This window comes from Pelodiscus sinensis, chromosome 6, assembly GCF_052426305.1.
Source record: "Pelodiscus sinensis isolate ZL-2025 chromosome 6, ASM5242630v1, whole genome shotgun sequence".
In the NCBI taxonomy this organism is placed as follows: domain Eukaryota; kingdom Metazoa; phylum Chordata; order Testudines; family Trionychidae; genus Pelodiscus; species Pelodiscus sinensis.
Genome location: NC_143057.1, coordinates 31,311,755 through 31,334,094, shown reverse-complemented (window position 1 = coordinate 31,334,094; position 22,340 = coordinate 31,311,755). Strand labels below are relative to the sequence as shown.

The following is a 22,340-nucleotide window of genomic DNA, read 5'->3' as shown; positions in this document are numbered from 1 at the left end:
CCTCCTGCCTTCCAGGTGCCGGACGAGGGGAGCCCCTCCCTCCCGCCAGCCTTCTCCCCGCGGGGAGCCTGCCAACTTGTTGTGTTGCCGCACGATGGGCACGTCCGCGCTGCGCGGGCTCTGCCTGCTTGCGGCGCTCTGCTGCCTGCTGGCCGAGCGCGGCTCTGTGCGCGGTGAGTAGCCTACTTGGCGGGGGGGGGCCGCCAGCAGGTCGTGTCCTTCTCTTCCCCCCCCCCCCCACTCCCTCGGTAGGGGTGTGTGGGGGGGGAGGGGGAATTAGCCGAGCCTGGTTCCACGCCAGGCATCTCTGCGGGGGGACAATAGGCATTTATTTCCCCTCCCCCTGCGCCCCCCCCCCCCGCGTGTGCTGGGGAATCGCTCCTGCAACCGAGGCGCCTGAGCAGCTACGTGCAGCGGGGTCCCCCGGGAGGGGCGCGAGCGCTTCTCGGGCAGGCTTGTGTGAGGCGCCTTCTCGGGGTCCGTCCCCCCCCCCCCCCGCGCAGGGGAAGGCGTGTGGGGGAGGAGCGGCGCCTCCTTATCTGAGCAGCCAGCACGCGGCTCGGCTCGCTCCCTGAGCATGCAGCGCCTGGGAAACGCGGGGTCCTGCCTGTGGCCTGAAGACACAACGAGCGCTCGCTGAGGGAGGCGCCCTCCTGCACTACCTGGGTGAGGAATGCTAGCTTGGCAGACCGGGGCCTGCAAGCGTGTGCCTGCTCGCCTTGCAGTGGCTCAGGTGTGCAAGGGGGGGGGGGGAATCAATCCCTATCGATTACACGCGTTTTATTGTTCGGAGGGCAAGCCAATAGATGTGGAGGGAAATAGCTCGCGTTTCAGTAAGTCTCCTACAATATTTCCTCCTCCTTGCAATCCCTGCAAGCAGCATGCTAAAACTAATAAGTATACTTGGATGCCTCCTAATTCCAGTCATAGGAGGCTGTTGGGGTGGGGGGAGGGAGAGAGGCTGAATGGCTTGCACAATGTGGGGTGTTGGGAGGAGTGGGGTGTCAGGTAAGATAGTTCAATATGGCCTACCTAACTTTTAGGCGTTTTCTGATAGTTCCTATGTGGTTCCTGCAGTCAGTGACTCTAGCCCAGGTAACTGCTGCTTCTGGTTTTTTGTGTGTATTGGCTCTTTCAGTTCCCCGGGGGGGGGGGGAGATGGGGTGAACTTCATCGTTCTAATCACAAACATCAAAGAACAACTTATGTTTAATGATGGGCTTAAACATTCAGGACATGTGGATAAGCCTCTCTGGCTTAAATAAACCCCCCAACTGTTCCACCTACAGCTGCCAAACCTCATTTTTGCCTAAGCCAAAAAAGCTAACACTTGCACCTTTTTCTAGTTGACTGACCAATTGCTTACAGGTCAAGATGCTAACTGGCCACTAGGGTTCTCCAGACCTCTTTATGATGACAGCATTTGTTACTGTCTGGTAACTGCTGCACTTACTAGCTAGGACTTCTAGGATCTGGAAATGGTGCCTCAATTGAAGGAGAGCAAGAATTACAAATGTAACAAGGCCTCTGACCGTTAACTACTCCTTACCTCTGCTTGGGGGTATAGATTATGCCCCTCTTCTGATCTCTTTAATCAGTCTGTGCACTTGAGAATACACTCAATAGCTACATCTGCTCTCAGTATCCAGGGATAGATGAAGACAAGAGCCTATAATGTTCTCTCCACCACATGCAAACTACCAAGTGGTGGAAAGAAGCAATCTTGGGGCAGGGGTAGTGGTGTAGCCAGTGCTACAACATGGCATAGCCCTATCAAAAGCATTGTCTTCCCTCTGTTTTTAGCAGGCTGTTGGGGTTGGGTCATAGTTTACCCCCAAAAGGGAGTGGGGGAGGCGGACAGCCATGCCTGACAATCTTGGGGGTGGGGGCAGGGGAATGCAATATAATAGAATCCGTCCACACTCTGGACTTCCTATTGCTACAGCAACAGGCTTTGGAGTGGGAAGGAGGTTCTGGAAGTCTTCCTGGCCCACTGCAGAGGAAGCAAATAGGAATGTGTCTGATGGGTTAGCCAAATTTTGTGTGAAAATCCTTCAGCTCGGACCTCTCAGCTTCCCCTGCTGAAGGGCTGGGTTCAGGAGTAGACTGTCTGCTTTTGGGTAGGGGCAGATGGTCAGCATTCAATGGTTGCAGGCTTGCTGTTGCGGACAGTCTCAACCTTAAGTGGCATTTCTGTTCAACGCCAACTCTCCTGTTTGGAGAACTGGTAACTAACTATAAAAAAAGAAGGGGCTTAGCTATGTATAACTGAAACTATGTATGTATTTAAGAACTGCCCTGACAGGAATTATCCATTACTTAAAGCTGCATTTCTCAAACTGGGGGTTGCAAGCAGCTTGTGGGGAGGAGGAGTTGTGGTATCTCAAAGTTTGAGAACCCCTGACTTTAAGCCTACTTTAGTAGGTCCTCCAGTTCTAACTTTCTGTAATCTGTGGCCCTTGATTGTCACTACTTAGAAGTGACAACTTTCCTGTGTCCTTGAAGGTCAACAAGCTCCTGCTTTTGAGCTCCATTCTCCACAGCAATCTGCAGTATTTACTGCACTGGTCAGTCACTCGTATACTATCAGCGACATCTTAGCCTCAGATGAAACTGGCTCTGCTTTTCCAACATAGCTTTTACCAATGACATAGTCTCTGGTCATACAGCCCCTTAAGCGGGAACAGAAAAAGCAACTTGCACAGAACAATTTATGGCTATTTCAGCTTGTGATACTAGCAATACATATAGTCTTGGAGTATAGGATTAGATATTGCCAACAGTCTAACCATGATGTCTTGTATGTATAAGATGCAATAGAGACTTACTTGCATGGTTTGTACATAACAGGCAGATCATCCTTGTAGCATGAAGCTAGTGAGAAACTGTGCTGCTGAAGAGATGTAGTTTTGATTCATGGAAACAGGAGGTACAGGAATATAGTCAGTGTAGACCTGCAGAAAGGGACACATGCATCCAGATTCAGTCATGGTAGTAATCTTTGTAAGTGCTCAAAACACTAAAGAGGTGGCCTAACCCTCTGATACCCATATGTCCCAAAATAATCACTGACTTCTGCTTCTAGGCTACTGCTATCTATTTGTAACACTACCTATGTTAAGAAACAGGTAACTGACTAATCATGTAGTTGCTACAATTTGTATCAACTGCAGCAGTGCCCCTTCTTGACTAATTGTACAGCCTCTGAGTTACGAACCAAACACTTGGCTGTAACTTGCTCTGTTTGTAACTTGGACCCTGTTGAGTTACACGCAACCACCCTGTTCAGAAGTGTGGGTCACTTTCGTAACTCAGGCAGCCTTCACAACTGCTCCATGGGAGCTCTGGTTGTAAGTGCGACTGGTCGTAACTCAACTGTTCAGAGCTTGGGGAGCAGCTGTAGTAGAAACTGGACACAGGTATCCTGGGTGCACAGATATCCTGGCTCTTATACACTTAAACTGCAGAGCTGCAGCAGGGATTGGTCTGGGACCCAGCGTTAGCTGGGACTGGGCAGTTCCAGCTTCCACTGGGTCTTGGACAACTGTACCTTGGCTGCCTTTGTCGCCTTCCCCTGCAGTGCAGAGACAGTGCTGCAGGGAACCAGCTTTAAGCTGGCTCCACCCATCACCAGCTCCTGTGCAGTGTAGTCATTCCTATTTTATTGGTTTAAAAATTGCTAGACTAAATTACTTGATGCTTAACTCTTTCCGAGCCTAAAGTAATAGTCCTGTGGAACAAAACACTTAAGCCTTCACTATTTTTAACTTCTTCCTACAGAATAGTAGTGCTGTTTAAGGATGCTCTTGCAACCCTGAACTCCATTCCTAAAGCACTGATTAAACTGAAGTATCCCATGATTAAATTTCCATGGACTTAATACTTAAATGCAGCCTTATGTAGAATAACTTATTTGTAACAGCTACATAAATGACAACTAGGTATGCCTTCTGAATGTGGCACCTGTACTAAAAGCTTGCTGTTCTTTGGCATGGGAACAGGTCCCAAAATTATGGCCCTATCATGCTAGATTAGACTTGTCACTCATCCTTATCTACCCTAAACAATAGCAAGTCATTTTCTGACTACCTGCCCTTTCTACCCTGCAGGTGATAAACCAGGGCTGAAGATGATATTGAGACAGTCTGAAATATCAAACTAAAATTAGATGAATATTGCAGTAACTGGAAAGCAGCTTCACAGCTGGCATTCTTCTGCCAGTAACTGAATGTTACCAAAATCTAAGTAGTCATGCTAGAGATCTAAAACTATCAGTCTAAACTTCTTTGGCGTGATCTTTGTTATACACTGAATCTGGATGTCTTGTGAATTTAGAACAAGTATAAGGCTGGTCAGTATAGCATTTCCTTTTTGAGGTGGGGGTGCAAAGGGAAGGTTCTGACATTCTCAAATACATTATGCTGGTATCGCCTCCCAAAGGCCTTTCACCAGTATAGACAATACCAGTTCTCCCTAGCAAAATAAGCATGTTGGCAATCTTTTTCCTCTCTACATATAAAGGCTGCACCTTCTCTACACTTAGCAATATTGGCATGTTCAAGGAAACTGATTCTCACTGTGTATATAAAACCTCCTGTCTAAATGATAGTGGAGGGATGAGGGTCTTCAAATTTAAGAATGGCCTGATGCAGGCCAAGGAAAAGGCTTCAAAAAGCTAAAACACTAGCAATAAGGAATACTTTCTGGTAATTTAGTACTGACTATCACAAGACTGCTGGCAGAATTCTGACTGCCTCTAAATGTACTTTAAAGATAGCATTTGACTGACTAAAGTGATAGTTTTGACCTAATAAAATAGGTGAACCTTGCAAAAGAAACACTTTAGGTTCCTGGCAAACTGAGTTAAATATCCTTAATGGTCACCGTGAGACTGAGTGAATATACATGACTGAACTTTCTGCAGAACATACAAGCTTGGAGTAGATAATCATAACAAGATCTGTATATTAAGTAGGTTCATTTTAACTAGTATCTCACTGATCTGCTATAAAATGAGATGTTTGTCTTGACAGATTTAGTCAAACAGTAATCGAGCTGTTTTGTCTGCTTGTCAGACATGGTAGCAGTGATAATCTTTAAAATGTTAGACAACTTGCATATAAAACCTGAAATACAGTTGCTACTTAAAGTAGACTGGCATTGGGCAGCACAGCATATGTAACCTGTGGAAGATCTAACATAGTCAAGATGGCACTGACCTTTGTCCAATTTATTCTGCCAGTACTTCTGGGACCATCTGGTGGCAAATAGATGGCAACTCAATTTGTTAGGCAGTAGACTTACTCCAGTCATAAGGGCACAGTCAACTTACTGGTGACTTAGGCTGAAGAGACTTGACATGCTAGCTTGTCTGAGACTTACTAGAGTAGATGGTGCTATTTGTAAAAGCTAAAAATAGATGCTGTAATGCTGAGAAGTAACTAATCAAATGATGCAACAAACAAAGGAGAAGCAGGAATCTTGCATCATGCTATAGCTAACTCTGCTACACCTTACAACAAACACTGGTCGTGTAAGCACAGGACAAGTCAGACAGCTGCTGTACTGAAGCTGATACTGGTGTGGTATCCTCTGGAGGTGACCCTTCTATAAGGAATAAGGTCACTGAGCTTAACAAGAAAGAACAACTTGTCTTGGAAAGCACATGTACTTGTATAGAAAGCGGTAGTTGACTCCAGCTTGCCAACAATACAATCTTTAATGTATTCATAGTGCAACAGCTGTAAACATTTGTACCAATCTGAGACACTTGAATCTGTTTCCTATAGGCCAGTTACTTGGCAAACAACTTAAGTACATAAAATAACTGTAGTGGCCTCTCAGTGGCTTTTTTCAAGTGCTGCCTTCAAGTCTATTGATAAATACAAGCATCTTAAAACAATCCTAAATGTTTTTTCCTCTGGTACACTGAGGTAAAGTATACATGAGGCACAACAAGAATCCTTTAATCCTGAACTATGCTTATGGTTATACTGGGTTACAGCAGTCTTAAGTTCCCATCTCAACCTTAAGCACTGAGTAGTCTTGGCAGAAGGACTTGAACTGGTTCCTTGGTAACAAATGCATGCAAAACTGAACTTGGGTCTTCAGGGATTTAGTACTAGATATGGGAATGCTATTAACATAGTGAGGTTGTTATGCAAATGCCCTGTAACTTATAGGGCCCTGGTAAAGAAGGTCACCTCTCTAATTGCTGTCAACACCTTATCTGGCTTTACATAAAGCATTGTGGTGGTACCTCTGGCTCACCAGTTGGGTGAGCTAGGGACATTGTCTCCTCAATTTGAAGCTCTTTTGACTAGCCGAATGTAAGCTGTATGCTACTATATTGCCAGACTTTCTGCCCTAGAGTAGAAACCCTTAAAGCTTCCACAACAGATCTGAAAGCAAAACTTCCCCCATGAACTAGCTTTCAAATAAGTGCTCTAGAAAGAGCCCAGCCCCAACTAACTTGTACACCAGTTCTTGAATTGCCACAGCTGTCAGTCTCACTGCAAGGGCCAGTGTGGTGTCGACAGTGTCTATTTCTGCCTCAGAATGAGGTAACATGAGAACTGGCATGGAGAATATAACTGGATGTGACAAGTCATCCTTGTAGTTTCTTGAGCTTAATGGAGTACAACTATCACATGCCAACAAACAGACTTAATAAATATTATCCAGAACTGTCAAATCTTTATAGTTCAGTGATGCAGAAATACTTGCATCTGAAGTCAGGGGGTACAGTTTCCCACACTCTTAACTTTGCTTCTAAGTAGAAAAGGCATGTAAAAAGAGGCTTACTTTTGTCACTGTAATATATACAGACTCTAATTCTACAGAAGTGTCCTGTATGTCATGCATTCCAAAACCATCTGTCAGCCACTTACATCAAGTTAGTTACAATAACTAAGACAGTAACCTAGCTGCATGCCACAGTGAAACTTCAATATTGAAGTTGTAATTGGCCTCAATATTAATGAAGAAAACTAAGACCATAGGTCTTAAAGGCACCTGGCAAGACAGTAAAGCTTATCAATGTAGGTCTTGTAGATTGGCAAAGATGCTGTAATCCATAAATTTGGATGCTACTTGGATAACTGTTTTGGGCTTTCTAAATGACACTGACAACATTTCCACTCTATAGGGAATCAGATTGTAGTATTTCAGGTGCCAGAACAATTCAAGCTACTATTACACAGGTTCAAAAGTGAACACTTAACTGGAAAGGCTACCTTTAAGATTTACCAGGGGTTTAACTAGGAAGGTTTTTCTTAATGGTCAAGTTGTCTTTGTTTTGTGGTGTGGTTTTTTTTTTTTTTTTGCCCTGACAGTGAAATAACTGCATTAGTTCAGAAGCTATCCTTTCAAATTGTCCTTATCCCATTGCTAAAGCTGTACATAAGAACAACTTTTTGATATTACTTCCAAACATCAAGACAAAGACTTCAGTCGTTTAGCCTCTGCACCACTGTAAATCTGGCCTTTTGATGACACTGACACAATGAACTTCTCCATTGAATTCCTAACTCAAAATGTGTCAGCCTTGTCTCATGACTCTTCAGTAGCCTGAACCATAACTAGCAACAGACACAAGTGCACTATTGGTGATGAATCAGTGGTTCAACATTTTTTCAGTCTACTGTGCCTTTCAGGAGTCTTGCTATGCCAAACGTCACCTCACTAATTACAAAATCCAACATAATGTCACAGCACACTATTACTGACAATAGTTTGCTTCCCCTTTTAATTATAAAATCAATTGGAAAAGAGATTGTATTCTGTCTAAAATTTTAGCTTGTACTGAGTTGGCTAATGTAAAATAGGCAAATAACTAAATGTACCCCCAGAAGACCTTTGCCCCAGGGTACAGGTGCCCTGCTAGAACCACTGATCTCTACTAATATCATATGAAGGCCTAAAATGCTGTATCTCTGAAACAAAGCAGCCAGTGCTTGTCCAATATGGCTTGATCAAAATCTTCTATCTTAATCTAAGTAGTCCAATTACTATAGCAACATCTTACTAATTTATTAAACTCACTTAATTCAAGGTGCAAGAGCAAAATGTGAAGAATCTCAATTCCAGTGCAGTAATGGACGCTGTATAACTCTGTTATGGAAGTGTGATGGAGATGAAGATTGTTCTGATGGCAGTGATGAAAGCTCCTGTGGTAAGCCCTTGAACAAATGCGAAGTCTTCAAGTAACCACCCCATTGGTGGGAATAACAAAGTATAGCATTAATGGAATTCTTCTCCAAAGCAATATCTGGCCTGTGGGGAGCCAGGGAGTAGGCGCTCAAATCCCTGGCTTTAGATTGATATCAAATGCCATCTCTGGGTCTTAGTCAAGAATTGTGCATTCTCACACAGGTAGCTTTAAAGCTTGCATTGAGGCTTCTGCAGGACTGAGTCCAGGCAACTAGACTCCCCTCCAGCCCAATTTCAAGCAGCCTGTTCTTTGTAGTCCGTTAGCTGGCCCCTCCTATGCCTATAAAGGCATCACGTAAGATAGAAAAACATAATAGCCTTATCCAAGTTGAAACTCAGCAACCTAGATAACTGAACAACTAAAATCAACCAGCAAAGTACTTCACTAGCTGCTCTGAGGCCTCATTTGGAAAGAGGTGTATGACTCCCAATGCTGTCTGCAGTGGAAGTCCATAGCATTCATGTTTTATCCAGGGACATCCTCCTCTAGAGAAGAGGATTGTACAAGGAAAATTAGTTAGCTTTCTTCTGTACTGAACTCCTTGCCAGCTGTCTGGTTAGTCCTAGACAGGTGCTTCACAATCCCCTTCTTGCATGTGGAGATAGCAGCTTTCTAGCTAGTTTTCTTGCTTGTTCAGAGGGACTCTGCAGAATCTAGCTATATAGTTTTGCTTAAAATGCATGCTTAACTAGTAATCAGCCCATTCTGGTGAACTGGCACAGCATGGCTGGTTGCTGGGAGAGAACAGCCCATCCATGGAGGAGCTGACAGGCTGGGCAGGACCTTAGTGTGGCTTAGCAGGACCTCAAGTCCAACAGTTACTTGTGTTAAGCAGGAATGATAATAGTTTTTACCACTGTAGTGCAACATGCTTAAATGTTAAATATAACTCCTCTGCTAAAGAATATAGCAGATTAGTATTGGTGAGTTATGGATTACAGCCTCCCTTCCTTCCTATACTACATCAGGTGGTAGGAAATTCCCTTGGTCACTAAGACATGGTGGAACTTAGATATTGGCTAACAAATACAATATTCACATTTGTTAAAACACTGAATTGAATTTCCTGTGCAAAAACAGGAACAGTAATCTATTGGGCCTAGTTATTCCAAAGGAAGTGACAGTAAGTCAGTCATTCTACCTCATGTGGTACTATCTGACAGCAAACATGTAACCAACATTGGATGTAGCTCTTCTACAAACAGCAGGTAACAATCATTGTAAATGGATTATCCTCAATAGTGTCTCAAGTGAGAGGATACATCTGAATAGCACATTGTAACTTCCCCTTCCCTCATCTTTGAGAACTGATGTTCAAAGGCAACTGCTTCACTTAAACTGTATACTTACCAGAATGAAACTGACCTCTTGTCAGCTTTTGCTGTTAAAGCGAAGAGCTGTTCCTTTCTACCCAAGCTACTAAGCACTTAGTTTGAGAGTGGTTTGTGTATATGTGGAGGTGGACCTTGCTCTAATTTAGTCAGACCTTATTGAGGAGGTCTCCCTTGTGTGCAACTTGGATGACTTGCCTGTTAAGACTAAAACTTCAGACATAAACCTACGGGGTACATCTAGACTACACTTCTTTTGAAAAAGCTTCTTTCAAAAGATCCTCTAGACACTGCTTTAAAAAAAAAAAGCAACCTGCTCTTTTGAAAGAGCACCCAGGCAATCTGGATGAACTTTCAAAGAAGCCCTATTGCAGTCAAGAATGCTTTTTTCTTTTTTTGGAAAGAGCTCTTTTGAAAAGACATTCTTCCTCAAAATGAGGTCTACTGCTGTCAACCACTGCATTCTTTAATTTCAAAAACTCAGCAGTAGTGTAGACACAGGTGACATTTTCTTAAGCCACTTTTTTGTGAAAACCCTGTAGTCTAGACATGGCCAAGATGTGCACTAGTAACCAACTTAGATCTCTTGAATTCTTGGCTACAGAAGGCAGATACACTAAGGCAAACATCTGCCTGAACCCAATGTTGATTTTAGTAGCTTAGACTTGGAAAAGATGACTTGCTTTGCATCCTGTATAATCAGACTGCTAGTGATTTATAATGCCTCTGGAGTTAAGTGAAGTTTTGACAGCCATAATATCTCCAATCACAGCCCAAGTGTGTATTGATGCAACTGTCCAGAAGTTCACTGACATAGATGAGTGACCTAAAACATCCCCTGAGGCTTGCAGTAGAGAACACGTCTAGCATTTAAGAACTTGGGTTCATGCTAGTCTTAGATCAGCTGTTAAGATACCTTTTTTCCCCTTCTAGCAGCTGCCAATTGTTGCAAGACCTAGTTTGCAATTAAAGCTACTGGCATTTTTCCTCTTGCAGAGAAGAAGACATGTGCTGAGTCTGACTTTGTGTGCAACAGTGGTCAGTGTGTCCCCAGCAGGTGGCAGTGTGATGGGGACCCAGACTGTGAAGACGAATCTGATGAAAGCCCTGAACTGTGCCGTAAGTGACTATCACTGTGCTGGCAGTCAAATTAAACTCCTCTGAGCAGGACACAACACATTTCAGTTAAGAGATTTCAATCTTGTCAATAATACCAAGCAGCAAGGCTTAAAACTAGCCCTGGTATAAGTGATTGGTTACATATACCTGCTATTCAAGTTTAACCCTCCCCTCCCCCACTCAAAGTTACTGTAATGGTCTAGAATCTTCAAGTCATGAGGCTATTCTCAGTTTCACCTTGCAAGCCCCATCAAAATCTAACTTTGAAGGCTTCTCAAGAACAGAGGAGGAACTTCTGTCTGAAATTAATTGGGACTTCATGAAGATATTGAAGTGACCTTTGCAGTCCTAGCCCAACCTATGGGCTTTTGAGGCTGATCACGTTCCCTTTTCATGTGGAAACATGACCAGGATATCTAGAATGATATCTTAAGATGTTTGAGCATGTCCTGGAATTGCCTCATCCTCCTGCCTTAGCCTTCTGTAGACTCCAGTCTAGTTATGGGAACCAGAGTAGAAAACTGACCCAGTTTCTCACCCTCTTGACAGTGAACACTGTTCTCAAGGGTACTACATGGCTCTGGCTGCACTGAGTTGGCTTGTGCACACTGTTCAGCCCTTAGTAATACTGTATCAAAGTGTTTGACACTTTAGGTATTCATTCATACAAGACACTTTTGCAGAAATCTGGATTTAAACACTTATTGAAAACAGGATTAAGACAAGTTCTCAAACCTTCTCTAGAATTAATAGTACTCAAACTGATCTCTCCCTAATTCACTTCACAATAGACATGAGAACATGCCGTGTCAATGACATCAGCTGTGGTCCTCGATCAGCTCAGTGTATTCCTGCATCCTGGAAATGTGATGGTGAAAAGGACTGTGACAGTGGTGAAGATGAAGAGAATTGTGGTAAGGGAAGAAACAAATGATGCCTGTTCAGCTCTTAAATTCACTCAGCTAGCTCACTGTTGGGCTGTGTGGAATAGCCCAACTGGTGCTCTTGACAGTGACTTCTGTCAACTCAACTAGAGCATCTAATAGTAGTCAGTACAATCAAACTCTGCTCTTCCTGGTTCTGTCCAGGTAAACTGGTCATAAGTGACCTTGAGTTTCCATGGTGAGTACTACACTTATTGGACCTATAGCATTAAACTTGTGTAAATACTGCTAAGAGGCGGTGTCCTTGTTTAGGGGCACTTAACAATAGTTCAGACTTGATGTTTGCAGGGGGAGCCTAAGCTGTAACTGTTCTCTCAAGCAAAACAAGTTCTGCTTTTGAGCCTTGAGGACTTGTTGGTCCATTCCGTTACACAGCTCATTAGAGCAGAACTCACTTGCTTAGGAGTATTACACCACTGAGTGGACCACCACTATGTGGCTCATCCTGTCATTTGGACTTCCGTAAAGCTGCTGTTCTTACAGAGTCTTTGTTAGCATGGCAAAGCCATCTACAAATCCCCCCACCTCCTAAAATGGATATATTGCTAGATTTTTAAACAGCAGCTTACCAAAGAGTACTAAAATCTAGCTTTCCCATAGACTGCACTTTCCAAAAACTGTGCTGAGCAGAACTTCCTGGTCTAACCTAGTGTCTCTCCAGCACATGCAGAATGCAACAAAATGCACACAGTGGAAATAAATGAACAAGTATCAACAGTTCCTTCTAAAAAATGTCCTGAATTGATCCAGAGTCTCTAACCAATTTCAATATAGGGGATATTTCAATATAGGGGATATAGCATCTAAATTTTGAAAGGGCTTGTGAAGGTATAGATGAATATTCTAACACTATGGCCATTGGCATTGTATGGACTGCAGTTGTAAATATTTCCATAAGTGATCTGGCCTGCTACAAAAGGGTTAACTTCATTGACCCTGGTCAAATGCTAGACCTGCCATTTGGTGCACTAATTCCTAGTTCTAATCATTACACTAACTGAATCTTACTCTATTACCAGGCAATGTAACTTGTAGCCCAGCAGAGTTCACTTGCTCCAATGGCCAATGCATCTCCAAAAACTTTGTCTGTAATGGCCAAGATGACTGCAGTGATGGTAGTGACGAACTGGATTGCACACCACCTACTTGTGGAGCACATGAATTTCAGTGTAAAAGTTCTACCTGCATCCCTATTAACTGGGTATGTGATGATGATGCAGACTGTTCAGACCAGTCAGATGAATCTCTAGAGCAATGTGGCCGCCAGCCTCCCCCTCCTGTGAAGTGTTCTCGTAGTGAAATACAGTGTGGCTCAGGAGAATGTATTCACAAGAGGTGGAGATGTGATGGAGATTCAGACTGCAAGGATGGAAGTGATGAAATAAACTGCCGTAAGTAACTCTTACAATCCCTACGGGGGTAGGGATTCCAACTCCTTACCTCCACCAGTGATTGAGGGCGATCTCTCAAAGCCGTAATAGGTTTTGGTTTACTTCTGTAACAATCGCCAAGGCCTTCAGGATTCTAACTCTGTAGTACCTTTCTCTTCAGCTTCCCGAACTTGTAGGCCAGACCAGTTTAAATGTGAAGATGGGAATTGTATCCATGGTAGCAGGCAATGTAATGGTGTCAGAGACTGTCTAGATGGAACTGATGAAGTCAACTGTAAAAATGGCAAGTAAACAACTTAAGTTGTGAAATGTTTTCTCTAATTGAGAGTCTAGCAAGCCCTAATGACCCTTTACCCTCCCCCAATCTTTCTTAACAGTAAATCAGTGCTCTGGATCTGGCAAATTCAAGTGCAGGAGTGGGGAATGCATAGACATCAGCAAAGTCTGTAATCAGCAGCAGGACTGCCCGGACTGGAGTGATGAACCCCTCAGGGAATGCAGTAAGTGAGCTACCTGCTTGACATGTCACTCAACAGGCTTGAGATGGGGTCTTGTCTGCAAGTGACTTATAGTCTAACTTTCCATGGCTGGGAGCTTAGGGGACTCCAGTTGAAGATTCGTTCCAACAGTGGCATGCCTGAATCAAACTCCATAAGCTTGTACATGTATGCAGTTTCATGACCAGATTCCTAAGAACTATAAAACCAGTACAAACTCTAACCCTAGATATTGCCAAGCATGCTAGCTGTAGGTGGTTCACTTAATGTATTCAACTACCCAAATGTCAACCTGAGCAACCCCAACCTATCTTATAGACCATAACAATTGTGTTTTGTAAAGGGAAGCTTGTCCAATACTTCTAAGTGTCTGGTAGCCTTCTGAATTAACTGAATTTTCATGCTTGGTTTAGTTGCCTCAACTGTTTCTGGGTCTTAACTTTATTCCAGATGTGAATGAATGCCTGGTGAACAATGGTGGATGCTCTCATATCTGCAGAGACCTAATTATTGGGTATGAATGTGACTGCCCAGCTGGATTTGAATTGATAGACAGGAAAACATGTGGAGGCAAGTATCTCATTTTTCAGTATTCCCCCTCGTCTAGGGGACCATGCAACTTATTTTACAGTCTTCTCCTAGATATTGACGAGTGTCAGAATCCTGGGATCTGCAGTCAAATCTGTATTAACTTAAAAGGAGGCTACAAATGTGAATGCAGCCGTGGCTATCAAATGGATCTAGCTACTGGAGTATGCAAGGCAGTAGGTAAGCACAACTAGCAATTTCTCAATATTATGGGGGGGGGGAGGAAGATAAGAGCCTCACAGAGGCTGACAAAAGTACACCCCCACAATTGTACTGGGCCAGTGACTTACAGGATAACTCTCAATGACAGTTACATTAGAGGGACCAATTAAACTTTGCCCAACAAATTGAATTCCAAGACTTGTTAAACTTGGCCTGCATGGTCATGAGGGCGCAGACCATTGCAACAGATCAGGTGTACCATACAAATGAGATGGAAAGTTGACTCCTGAGATGACACAGGATGATAGGAATGACTTGTCTACTAGAAATGCAAGATGACTAACCTCTAAATCCTCCTGCAGGGAAGGAACCATGTCTGATTTTCACTAATCGTCGGGACATCAGGAAGATTGGCCTTGAAAGGAAAGAATACATCCAGTTAGTAGAACAGTTAAGAAACACCGTAGCTTTAGATGCTGACATTGCTGAGCAAAGACTCTTTTGGGCTGACTTCAGCTTAAAAGCAATTTTCAGGTAAATATGCCTGCTTCAAACTTTCAGCATCCATAACTCTAAGTTGAGTCTTAACTCTAGGCAATAGAATTACTAGCTGAAGGCAGACAAGTAGCTTGTATACAGATTTAATCTAATGCCTAACTTCCTTAGCCAAAGCCTTGCAGCCACATAGTGGGTTACTCTAAGACCAACTCAAACCTTAAGTAAAGTGTGAGGCCAACTGCACTGATGGCTAGAGTCAAACTAGAACTTTGGACAAATGACTGACTCTTGGCTTTAGCTTAGCCTCAAATCTAACTCTACAAGACTTGTGGCAAGGATTTTGTACACTGTACATACCTCAGACAGCAACTAGCTCAACTCCAGCAGCTCCTCAGTGTTTGCAACAAAGACTAAATTTTCACTTCTCTATTCCAGTGCCTCACTTGATACTCGTGACAAGGTGGGCAAACACATAAAAACCATAAGCAATGTACACAGTCCTGCAGCAATTGCTGTTGACTGGGTGTACAAGAACATCTACTGGACTGATTCAGCTTTAAAGAGTATCTCGGTGGCTAGCCTTGATGGTGCCAAAAGGAAGACTTTGTTTAATACAGACTTAAGAGAACCAGCCTCCATAGCTGTGGATCCTCTCTCTGGGTGAGCATTATACAGTAGAACAGATGCATGCCAAGTCACCTTGGTACAAAACCTAGAAAGTGTCTAGGTTGAGTAGAGTAAGCTATTGGTTCAGTTCTGCAAGCCTGCTATCCCTTCAGAGGTGATGCTTTGAGCCAGTGGGCTCAGTCTTCTATCAAGCCAGTGTATAGATTCATTTGAGGCCTTCCTGTAACTGCAACTCAAGCTAGTATGGCTGTTTATGTAAAGTACACTAAACTACAGGATGCCTAACAACTTGACTCTTTTTCAGCTTTATGTACTGGTCTGACTGGGGTGAACCAGCCAAAATAGAAAAGGCAGGAATGAATGGACTTGGTAGACAGCAGCTGGTGACAACAGAGATCCAGTGGCCTAATGGAATTGCACTAGGTATCTAATGTTCTTACAAGGCTAACCTCCCTGCAAGCCCAAAATGCTTAGGTCACTAAACCTGCAAACTAAGATTCCCTCTAAAGGACATCATGGGGGGTGTGGGGAGAACCTAACTAGTACAGTGGCTTAATTTGGTAACTATGCAAAGGTGTCAACAGGAGGCCAAGCTGCACAAGGTCTATGACCTAAAAGCACTGAGCATTCAAGCTTCAACTCTAAAATGACCTGTTCTTACCCAAAGCATTGGCCCTTCTTAGTAAGGGGTTTCCTCTCCTATTAATGACCATTTGATCATAATAGATGGCAGGCAACATGCTACACTACTCCTGAGGTAGCTTCAACACCTGGAGTACTGGTGACAGACTGGTCTGTCCTACAGTTTCTAATTGGGAAACATCAGTCAGGTGCTGCAGCTGCCCTAATATGTAAGCTAGTGCACTCACTTAGTGAGGGAAGCAAAGTGCACCTGCATTCTAGATGGCCAGCTTTTAAATGGTGATATACCAAAGCCAATGGAAATGGTGAGGCGCTTAAGGTAACAAGTGCTTCTAATCAGATTCAGTGTGCTAAAATGCAACATCCCTCCTAGATCTTATAAAAAGCCGACTCTACTGGGTTGATTCAAAGCTGCATACGCTGTCCAGTGTGGATCTGAATGGCCAGGATCGTAGGATTGTGTTGAAGTCTCAGGAGTTCCTTCCTCATCCTCTTGCGCTCACAATATTTGAGGTGAGTTTTCTCAAACTTCCAGAACTGTAGCAAAGCCAGCTTGGAGGGAGAAGGTACAAAAAGGAAACTTATGTAAAATTTACATGCAAGATGTTACCACAAAGGGATTACTGTACCCTCCATATAGTGAGCAGAGCAATTGGGTATTGAACACTTAGCTGTCAGCCTTAAACTATCAATCTCCTTGCTGCATCAGTGCAGTTCTGCTAGATTAGCATCAGTTTTTGTACTTAAATCAGATGTCCATATGGGGCGACTTAATCCATGGCTATGGACAAACTACACTAGCCCAGTCATAATGGGATGCAATAACTTTATCTCCTAGGACCGTGTCTACTGGATTGATGGAGAGAATGAGGCAATCTATGGTGCCAATAAATTTACAGGATCTGAATTGGCTACACTAGTGAACAACCTGAATGATGCTCAGGATATCATTGTGTATCACGAGCTTGTTCAGCCATCAGGTACCAGATATCTAACTCTGCTACACAGTCCAGGTTTATTGTAAGCCTCTGCCTTGCCAGTATTAAATCAGGTATTGGGAGAACCCTAGAAAATCTCTTTAGGTGGGAGAGCTCAAATCTGTCCACTTAACTGTAGAGCGCTCAAACTTTTTTAAATTTTTTTGGTGGTGGTGCTGGGGACTGCTTAGGGCAGCTACTTCTATTTTAGAGGTCCCAGTAAAGAGCTAGTATACTAAACTGCTCTTGCAACAAGGCTTCCTTTCTGTGGCCTAGGGACTCCCTGGTCGTATATGGATAGTCATATTTCTCAGTCTGCAAGACTAACGCGCTGTTTGAATTGTGCCAACAGGCACGAACTGGTGTGATGAGACCATGAAGAATGGTGGCTGTGAGTATCTCTGCCTACCTGCTCCCCAGATGAATGAGAACTCTCCAAAGTATGCCTGCACATGTCCTACTGGATACAGCCTACAAGAGGATGGCTTCAGGTGTAAAGGTATAGTGACACAACTAACTTACAATAGTGGGGTCTCATGCTGTCAGACTTGCAGCTCCACTGTTCCTACATGAGTAGGATTGAAACTGGCATTCTAACAAGTGCAAATATAGCAAGAACTAGTGTATCTACCTGGCTTCTGCATGTTCATCCTCATACCCACTGTGCAGGTTACAAGATCAGTCTATGGGGAGGTGGGGAATCTGAGCTTTAACTTTCCAGATTACTGTACCCCCTTCCAAGAGTAACTTGTGTTGTATGCTGCATGTTTCACATCTCTTTAAACTGCTTGCTTACAAAACCAGACCCAAAAGCATAGCGCTACTAAAATTGCTTGCTTTCTCTCTTTCTCTAAAATTTTAGCTTGTACTGACTCTGCTAGTGCTCTTAGGTAGTCAGTGGTCTAGATGAGCTGATGTGCCCTTGGGGCTATGGCAGGGTCTTCCACAGAGTACTTGTATGCTTTGAGAACCACTGACTTAACTTCTAACTTCTAGAAGTACTCCATGGATATTGACTTGGCTGGAGATCCAGCATATCTTAAGTAGAGATGATTCTTTTTTTGGGAGGGGGACGGGGGACTGGTGCCAAAGTTAAATGGCTTAATCTCCTGCTAGCAGTAATTCATTTGGCCCTCAGACTGAAGATACATGCCAGGCAAAGCTCTCCTACAGGAATTCCTGCAGAACATCTTAAATGACCAGAGGAACTCAAACTAGCTTCAAGCTTACACTGTAAAATGTGAGCATGGCTACTCTAACACTCCACTGGAGTTCATGATCAGGAGCTCCAAAGCCATCTTTGCATAAGATGGCTAAACAGGAATCACAAGGCATAACAAATGCAATGGCACTGAGTTTGACAGGACTAACTTGCTTTACCTCTTACAAGTCTGGATAGCGACCAGCAGGCCCCAGAAACAAACCTGTTGTGTTTAGTGCAACACCAGAAATTTGTTTCACTTGCATTAAAGACTTAAGTGAAAATGATGGCTTCTGAAAACTTAGCATTTGAAACTCATTACACACAGGCAACTGTAAAAACAGTTCAGACAGTTTAAATGTGATTTGGGAAGTACCAGACTTCTGAGCAATAAACCTAGCTGCTGAGATCACAACTTGCTAGCAGAGTAAACCTAAGCGGCCAGGAACTAGGTCCAGTAGAAGCTAAAAGCTGCATGACCATTCTACCATCTGCTAAATGCTCACCAACCACAGCTTAATAGCCTGCTACTGCAGAACTTCAGAAGTAACTGGGTTCTTGCTTTATAATTAGTTTCAGGTGCTGAAACTACTGTGGCTTACATTGAGACAAAAGATACAAGCACAACAGAAAAACCACCAACTGTTGGACCAGGTCCTGGAGGTATTGGTCCCTGTAACACACTTCAAACGTGCATTACAAAGACAGACCAGTGTACGCAAACTGGCCTCAGACACCTAGTACAACATGCCAAACTTGTGCATGCAGCCAGGGGACATCATTGGCCATCTTTCACATCTCAGATGGCAAATAGGGTTACATGTGCTGTGATGCTTTAAGAGAACTAATCCATAGCATATGGCCTAGCAGCTCATATTGGCCCTGGAAGTTCAGACTTTCCCCAAGGAAACCACTCTTCCAACTGCAGGAATTGGAAGGAAGAGTACCTGGAGGGCTACATGCTCTAGTATGCACTCTCACTAGCTTTAACTGAAGACTTTCAGAATATGACTTGAAGTGGGTCTGCCCCACAAGCTCATCACCTAATAAACCATCTTGTTAGTCTTTAAAGTGCTACATGACTGCTTTTTTCTTTTACCAAGATCAGACTAAACACAGCTACCTCTGTTACTTAGCTTAAAACAATGAAGAGAAATGACCTTTTAGCTCTAATCTGGTGGAGGGGAGAACTCTAGGCTCTGACTAAAGCTCTCTGCCACCCTAGCTGTAAATAATAAATGGGATTGTCACTTTATCCTTCTAGGACACAACTTCAGCAGTGCGGTATCAGAAGTCAGTTCTGCCAAAGGAACTTCAGCTGCATGGGCTGTTCTTCCTCTGTGTAAGTACATTAAGGTGCCCAGAGTAAGGCCTTATCTCAGTGGCTGGGAACAATGCCTCTTTCCAAGGGATTGACCAGGCTGAGTAAGGCAACCATAAAAACAGAAGGTCTCAAGCAGGACCTAACACACACTGGGAGGTACTGTCCTAAGATCAGCACTAACTCTGCTGGTGTTTGAAACTAAGGCAACCTAAAACTAATCTTCCCTGTTCTGACAGCTTATGCAAAGGAACCATGTGAGCATTAATGACAAGAGCATTCTGAAGACTCCAGTGTAGTCTTCATCAGTGGTGGTCTCTACCTACTTTATGTGCTGTGGCCTTATTCCATCAGCACGAACAGTTGCATGACCCAATTATTATAGGGAAGGGATGCAGCTAGAACAGATGGATATCAATCTGGCCTAAATCTGAGTCAAGCTAGCTTCTGGCTGGGAGTGGCTGCTTCCATAGGTTGTCAGGCTTTAAGTCCAACAGCTTGGATCTCTCCTTCTCTATTGAAGTGTTACTGGCAGTGGCAGCGATGGCAGGTGGTTACTTCATGTGGCGTAACTGGCAAAACAAGAACATGAAAAGCATGAATTTTGACAATCCTGTCTACTTGAAAACCACTGAAGAAGACATCAATCTTGATATTGGGAGACACAGCAGTTCAGTAGGACACACTTACCCTGCAGTAAGTACAAATACTTGGTTTTAAAGTGGCAGTTGGGGGTCATGTTTAGTGTTGGTTTCAAGATGCTAAAATCAGCTTGGCTTCTGAAGTGGCAGCTCTTGACAAACTTGGTCAACTCAACTGTAACAGGTCAAAAGGCACAATCTGCACACTCAGACTATCTCCTTTCTGTAATCAAATGGGTGATGAAAGGAATGCCCAAGCATTGGGCTGAATAAGACAGATGACTCCCCTTGGAGCCCCCATGGCCAGATGGCATGTAGAGTTCCTAACAGATACTTGGGGCACTGGGCTGGCTTCCAGATGAGACTCAAATCTAAGGTGGCAACTGGGATCTTTGCCATACATTTGAATGGCTTAAACTAGTTGCTATAAGCTGGGGCAGCCTCCAAAATGTCTTGTACTATTTATTGGCAGGTGAAGCAAGGCCAGTACCTTACAGTTAAGGGTATGGAAAGGCAGGTGATTCAGTGGTTCTAGCAACATGGAGAGCTACAAGTCTGGTTTCATCACTTTCATAACACTTGTGTACTAGCACTACAGTAAGCTTTAGATCAGCTGTAGGAATGTTTTTTGGTATGTAATGCAGCTGTCTTGCCTTTTCCAAAAGGCACAACTTGAACAAGTCTCTAGACAGATCATATTTTGCAAATGATGGCATGTGAGCAGATGCTCTTGCACAGTGACTAGACTTTTCTTGCATTTCAAGACTTAACACATTTGCTCCTTCTATGCAGATATCTGTTGTAAGCACAGATGACGACCTAGCTTGAATACTGACAATCTACTTGTTCTACACTCTTTTGGATGGTAACTGGCAAGTGGCTGAAGATCCTTCAGTCAGAAGAATGAAGAAACCTGTGGAGCAAGCTTGTGTAAATATCTTATACAGCTTACTGAATCTTGTAAATCTGTCCAATTCAGCTTTTTGGTGGTTACTAGTTATCTGTAACCCTTGACTGTCAGTACTACCACTGACCAACTATTTAAAGCACTTTCCATAGAAAGCCATATTTCAGGAACAACTTGTGCTATAGTGTACCACCTGTACATATTTGTATAGGCCACTTGTAAATATTCCTGAGAAATCACTATTAAGCACTTTGAAATAGTTCAATGTAAATAATTGTACACTGTCTTTTTTCAATGGTTGGGTCAATGGCAATAGGAGAAAACGGGTTATTCAGATAAATTGCCAAATATTTGTAAACAAGTAATTTTGTATGGATGAATTTGACTCTTTTGCTGTGATACCTTTAGTGGTATTCAGAGGATGAATGCTCTATCAAACCACTGTAAAGTTTAATGCTAAAATTAAACAGTCTTAAGTGATCAGTGAACTCCTTTTTTTTTTTTTTTTTTTTTTTCTAACAATGGAAGTGGTGTGGTTTTGGCAGTCTGACTTACAACTTGAGTTAAGGGTAGAAAATTAAGACTTTCTTGCCTGAGGATCCCAAGGCAGATGCCAAGATCCAAGTGACAGATCTAGTAATGTACTAGAAAACATCTAATCTGTTTGGCAGTACCCCAAACATCTGGGGCACCTCCTAGATGTATGGAATTGATTGCAATGTAAGCATGGATTGAAAGGGCACAGTTAAGTTTCCCAGAAGTCAGTTCTACTAGCTCCAACAAATCTAGAGATCATGTTAAGAGCTTTCATTAGTAGCCTAGCATTGCAGATGGTAGCACACTTGTCTTGCAGCTAGTGCATTCAAATTACACTTGGTCTGAGATGTAAAAGGTCCTATGGTACAGGTGAGGCTTGTACCAGAAACACTCACTGTGCTTGGTAACCTTGAGGGGAAAAAATGAACACTTGATATAAATAGTGCAAGACTTTGAGCTTTATTTTTGGTAGGCAGAGCATCAATTTTAATTTACTATCTTACAACTTCAGATTAAAGCTATTTAAATGAGGTGCTGCCATGCCTTTCCCTACTGATAGGGAAGTTAGCCTATAGCAGTAGAAGTATCTAAAAGTAGCCTTGAGAGTCCCTAATCATTTAAAATGATTTGGTCTAAGAGCAGCTGGAGACATGGGCAAATCTGATGTGAAGGTCAACCTGAAACTTTTGCTTCAGTAGTCTGACCTCCGTAAGGCACTGAGTAGCATCCCTTAAAACTGGCTTTC

The 22,340-nt window shown here is 43.2% G+C and overlaps 1 protein-coding gene across 2 annotated transcripts; it reads left to right on the top strand.

Annotated features, from left to right (window-relative positions):
* The first annotated feature begins 14 nt into the window (after nucleotides 1-14).
* Nucleotides 15-21,538, top strand: VLDLR (very low density lipoprotein receptor). Of its 2 annotated transcripts, XM_075931658.2 has the most exons (19): nucleotides 15-173; nucleotides 8,054-8,173; nucleotides 10,540-10,662; nucleotides 11,454-11,576; nucleotides 12,626-12,997; nucleotides 13,158-13,280; nucleotides 13,375-13,497; nucleotides 13,945-14,064; nucleotides 14,137-14,262; nucleotides 14,607-14,778; nucleotides 15,178-15,402; nucleotides 15,674-15,792; nucleotides 16,385-16,524; nucleotides 16,850-16,991; nucleotides 17,341-17,487; nucleotides 18,763-18,852; nucleotides 19,454-19,531; nucleotides 20,034-20,206; nucleotides 20,944-21,538. In XM_075931658.2, exons 1-19 carry the CDS (start codon nucleotides 95-97, stop codon nucleotides 20,977-20,979), a joined length of 2,631 nt encoding a protein of 876 aa, XP_075787773.2. In that variant the 5' UTR covers nucleotides 15-94; the 3' UTR covers nucleotides 20,980-21,538. The 2 variants fall into 2 exon arrangements, with proteins under 2 accessions (XP_075787773.2, XP_075787774.2); XM_075931659.2 differs by lacking the exon at nucleotides 18,763-18,852.
* Nucleotides 21,539-22,340: the final 802 nt, after the last annotated feature.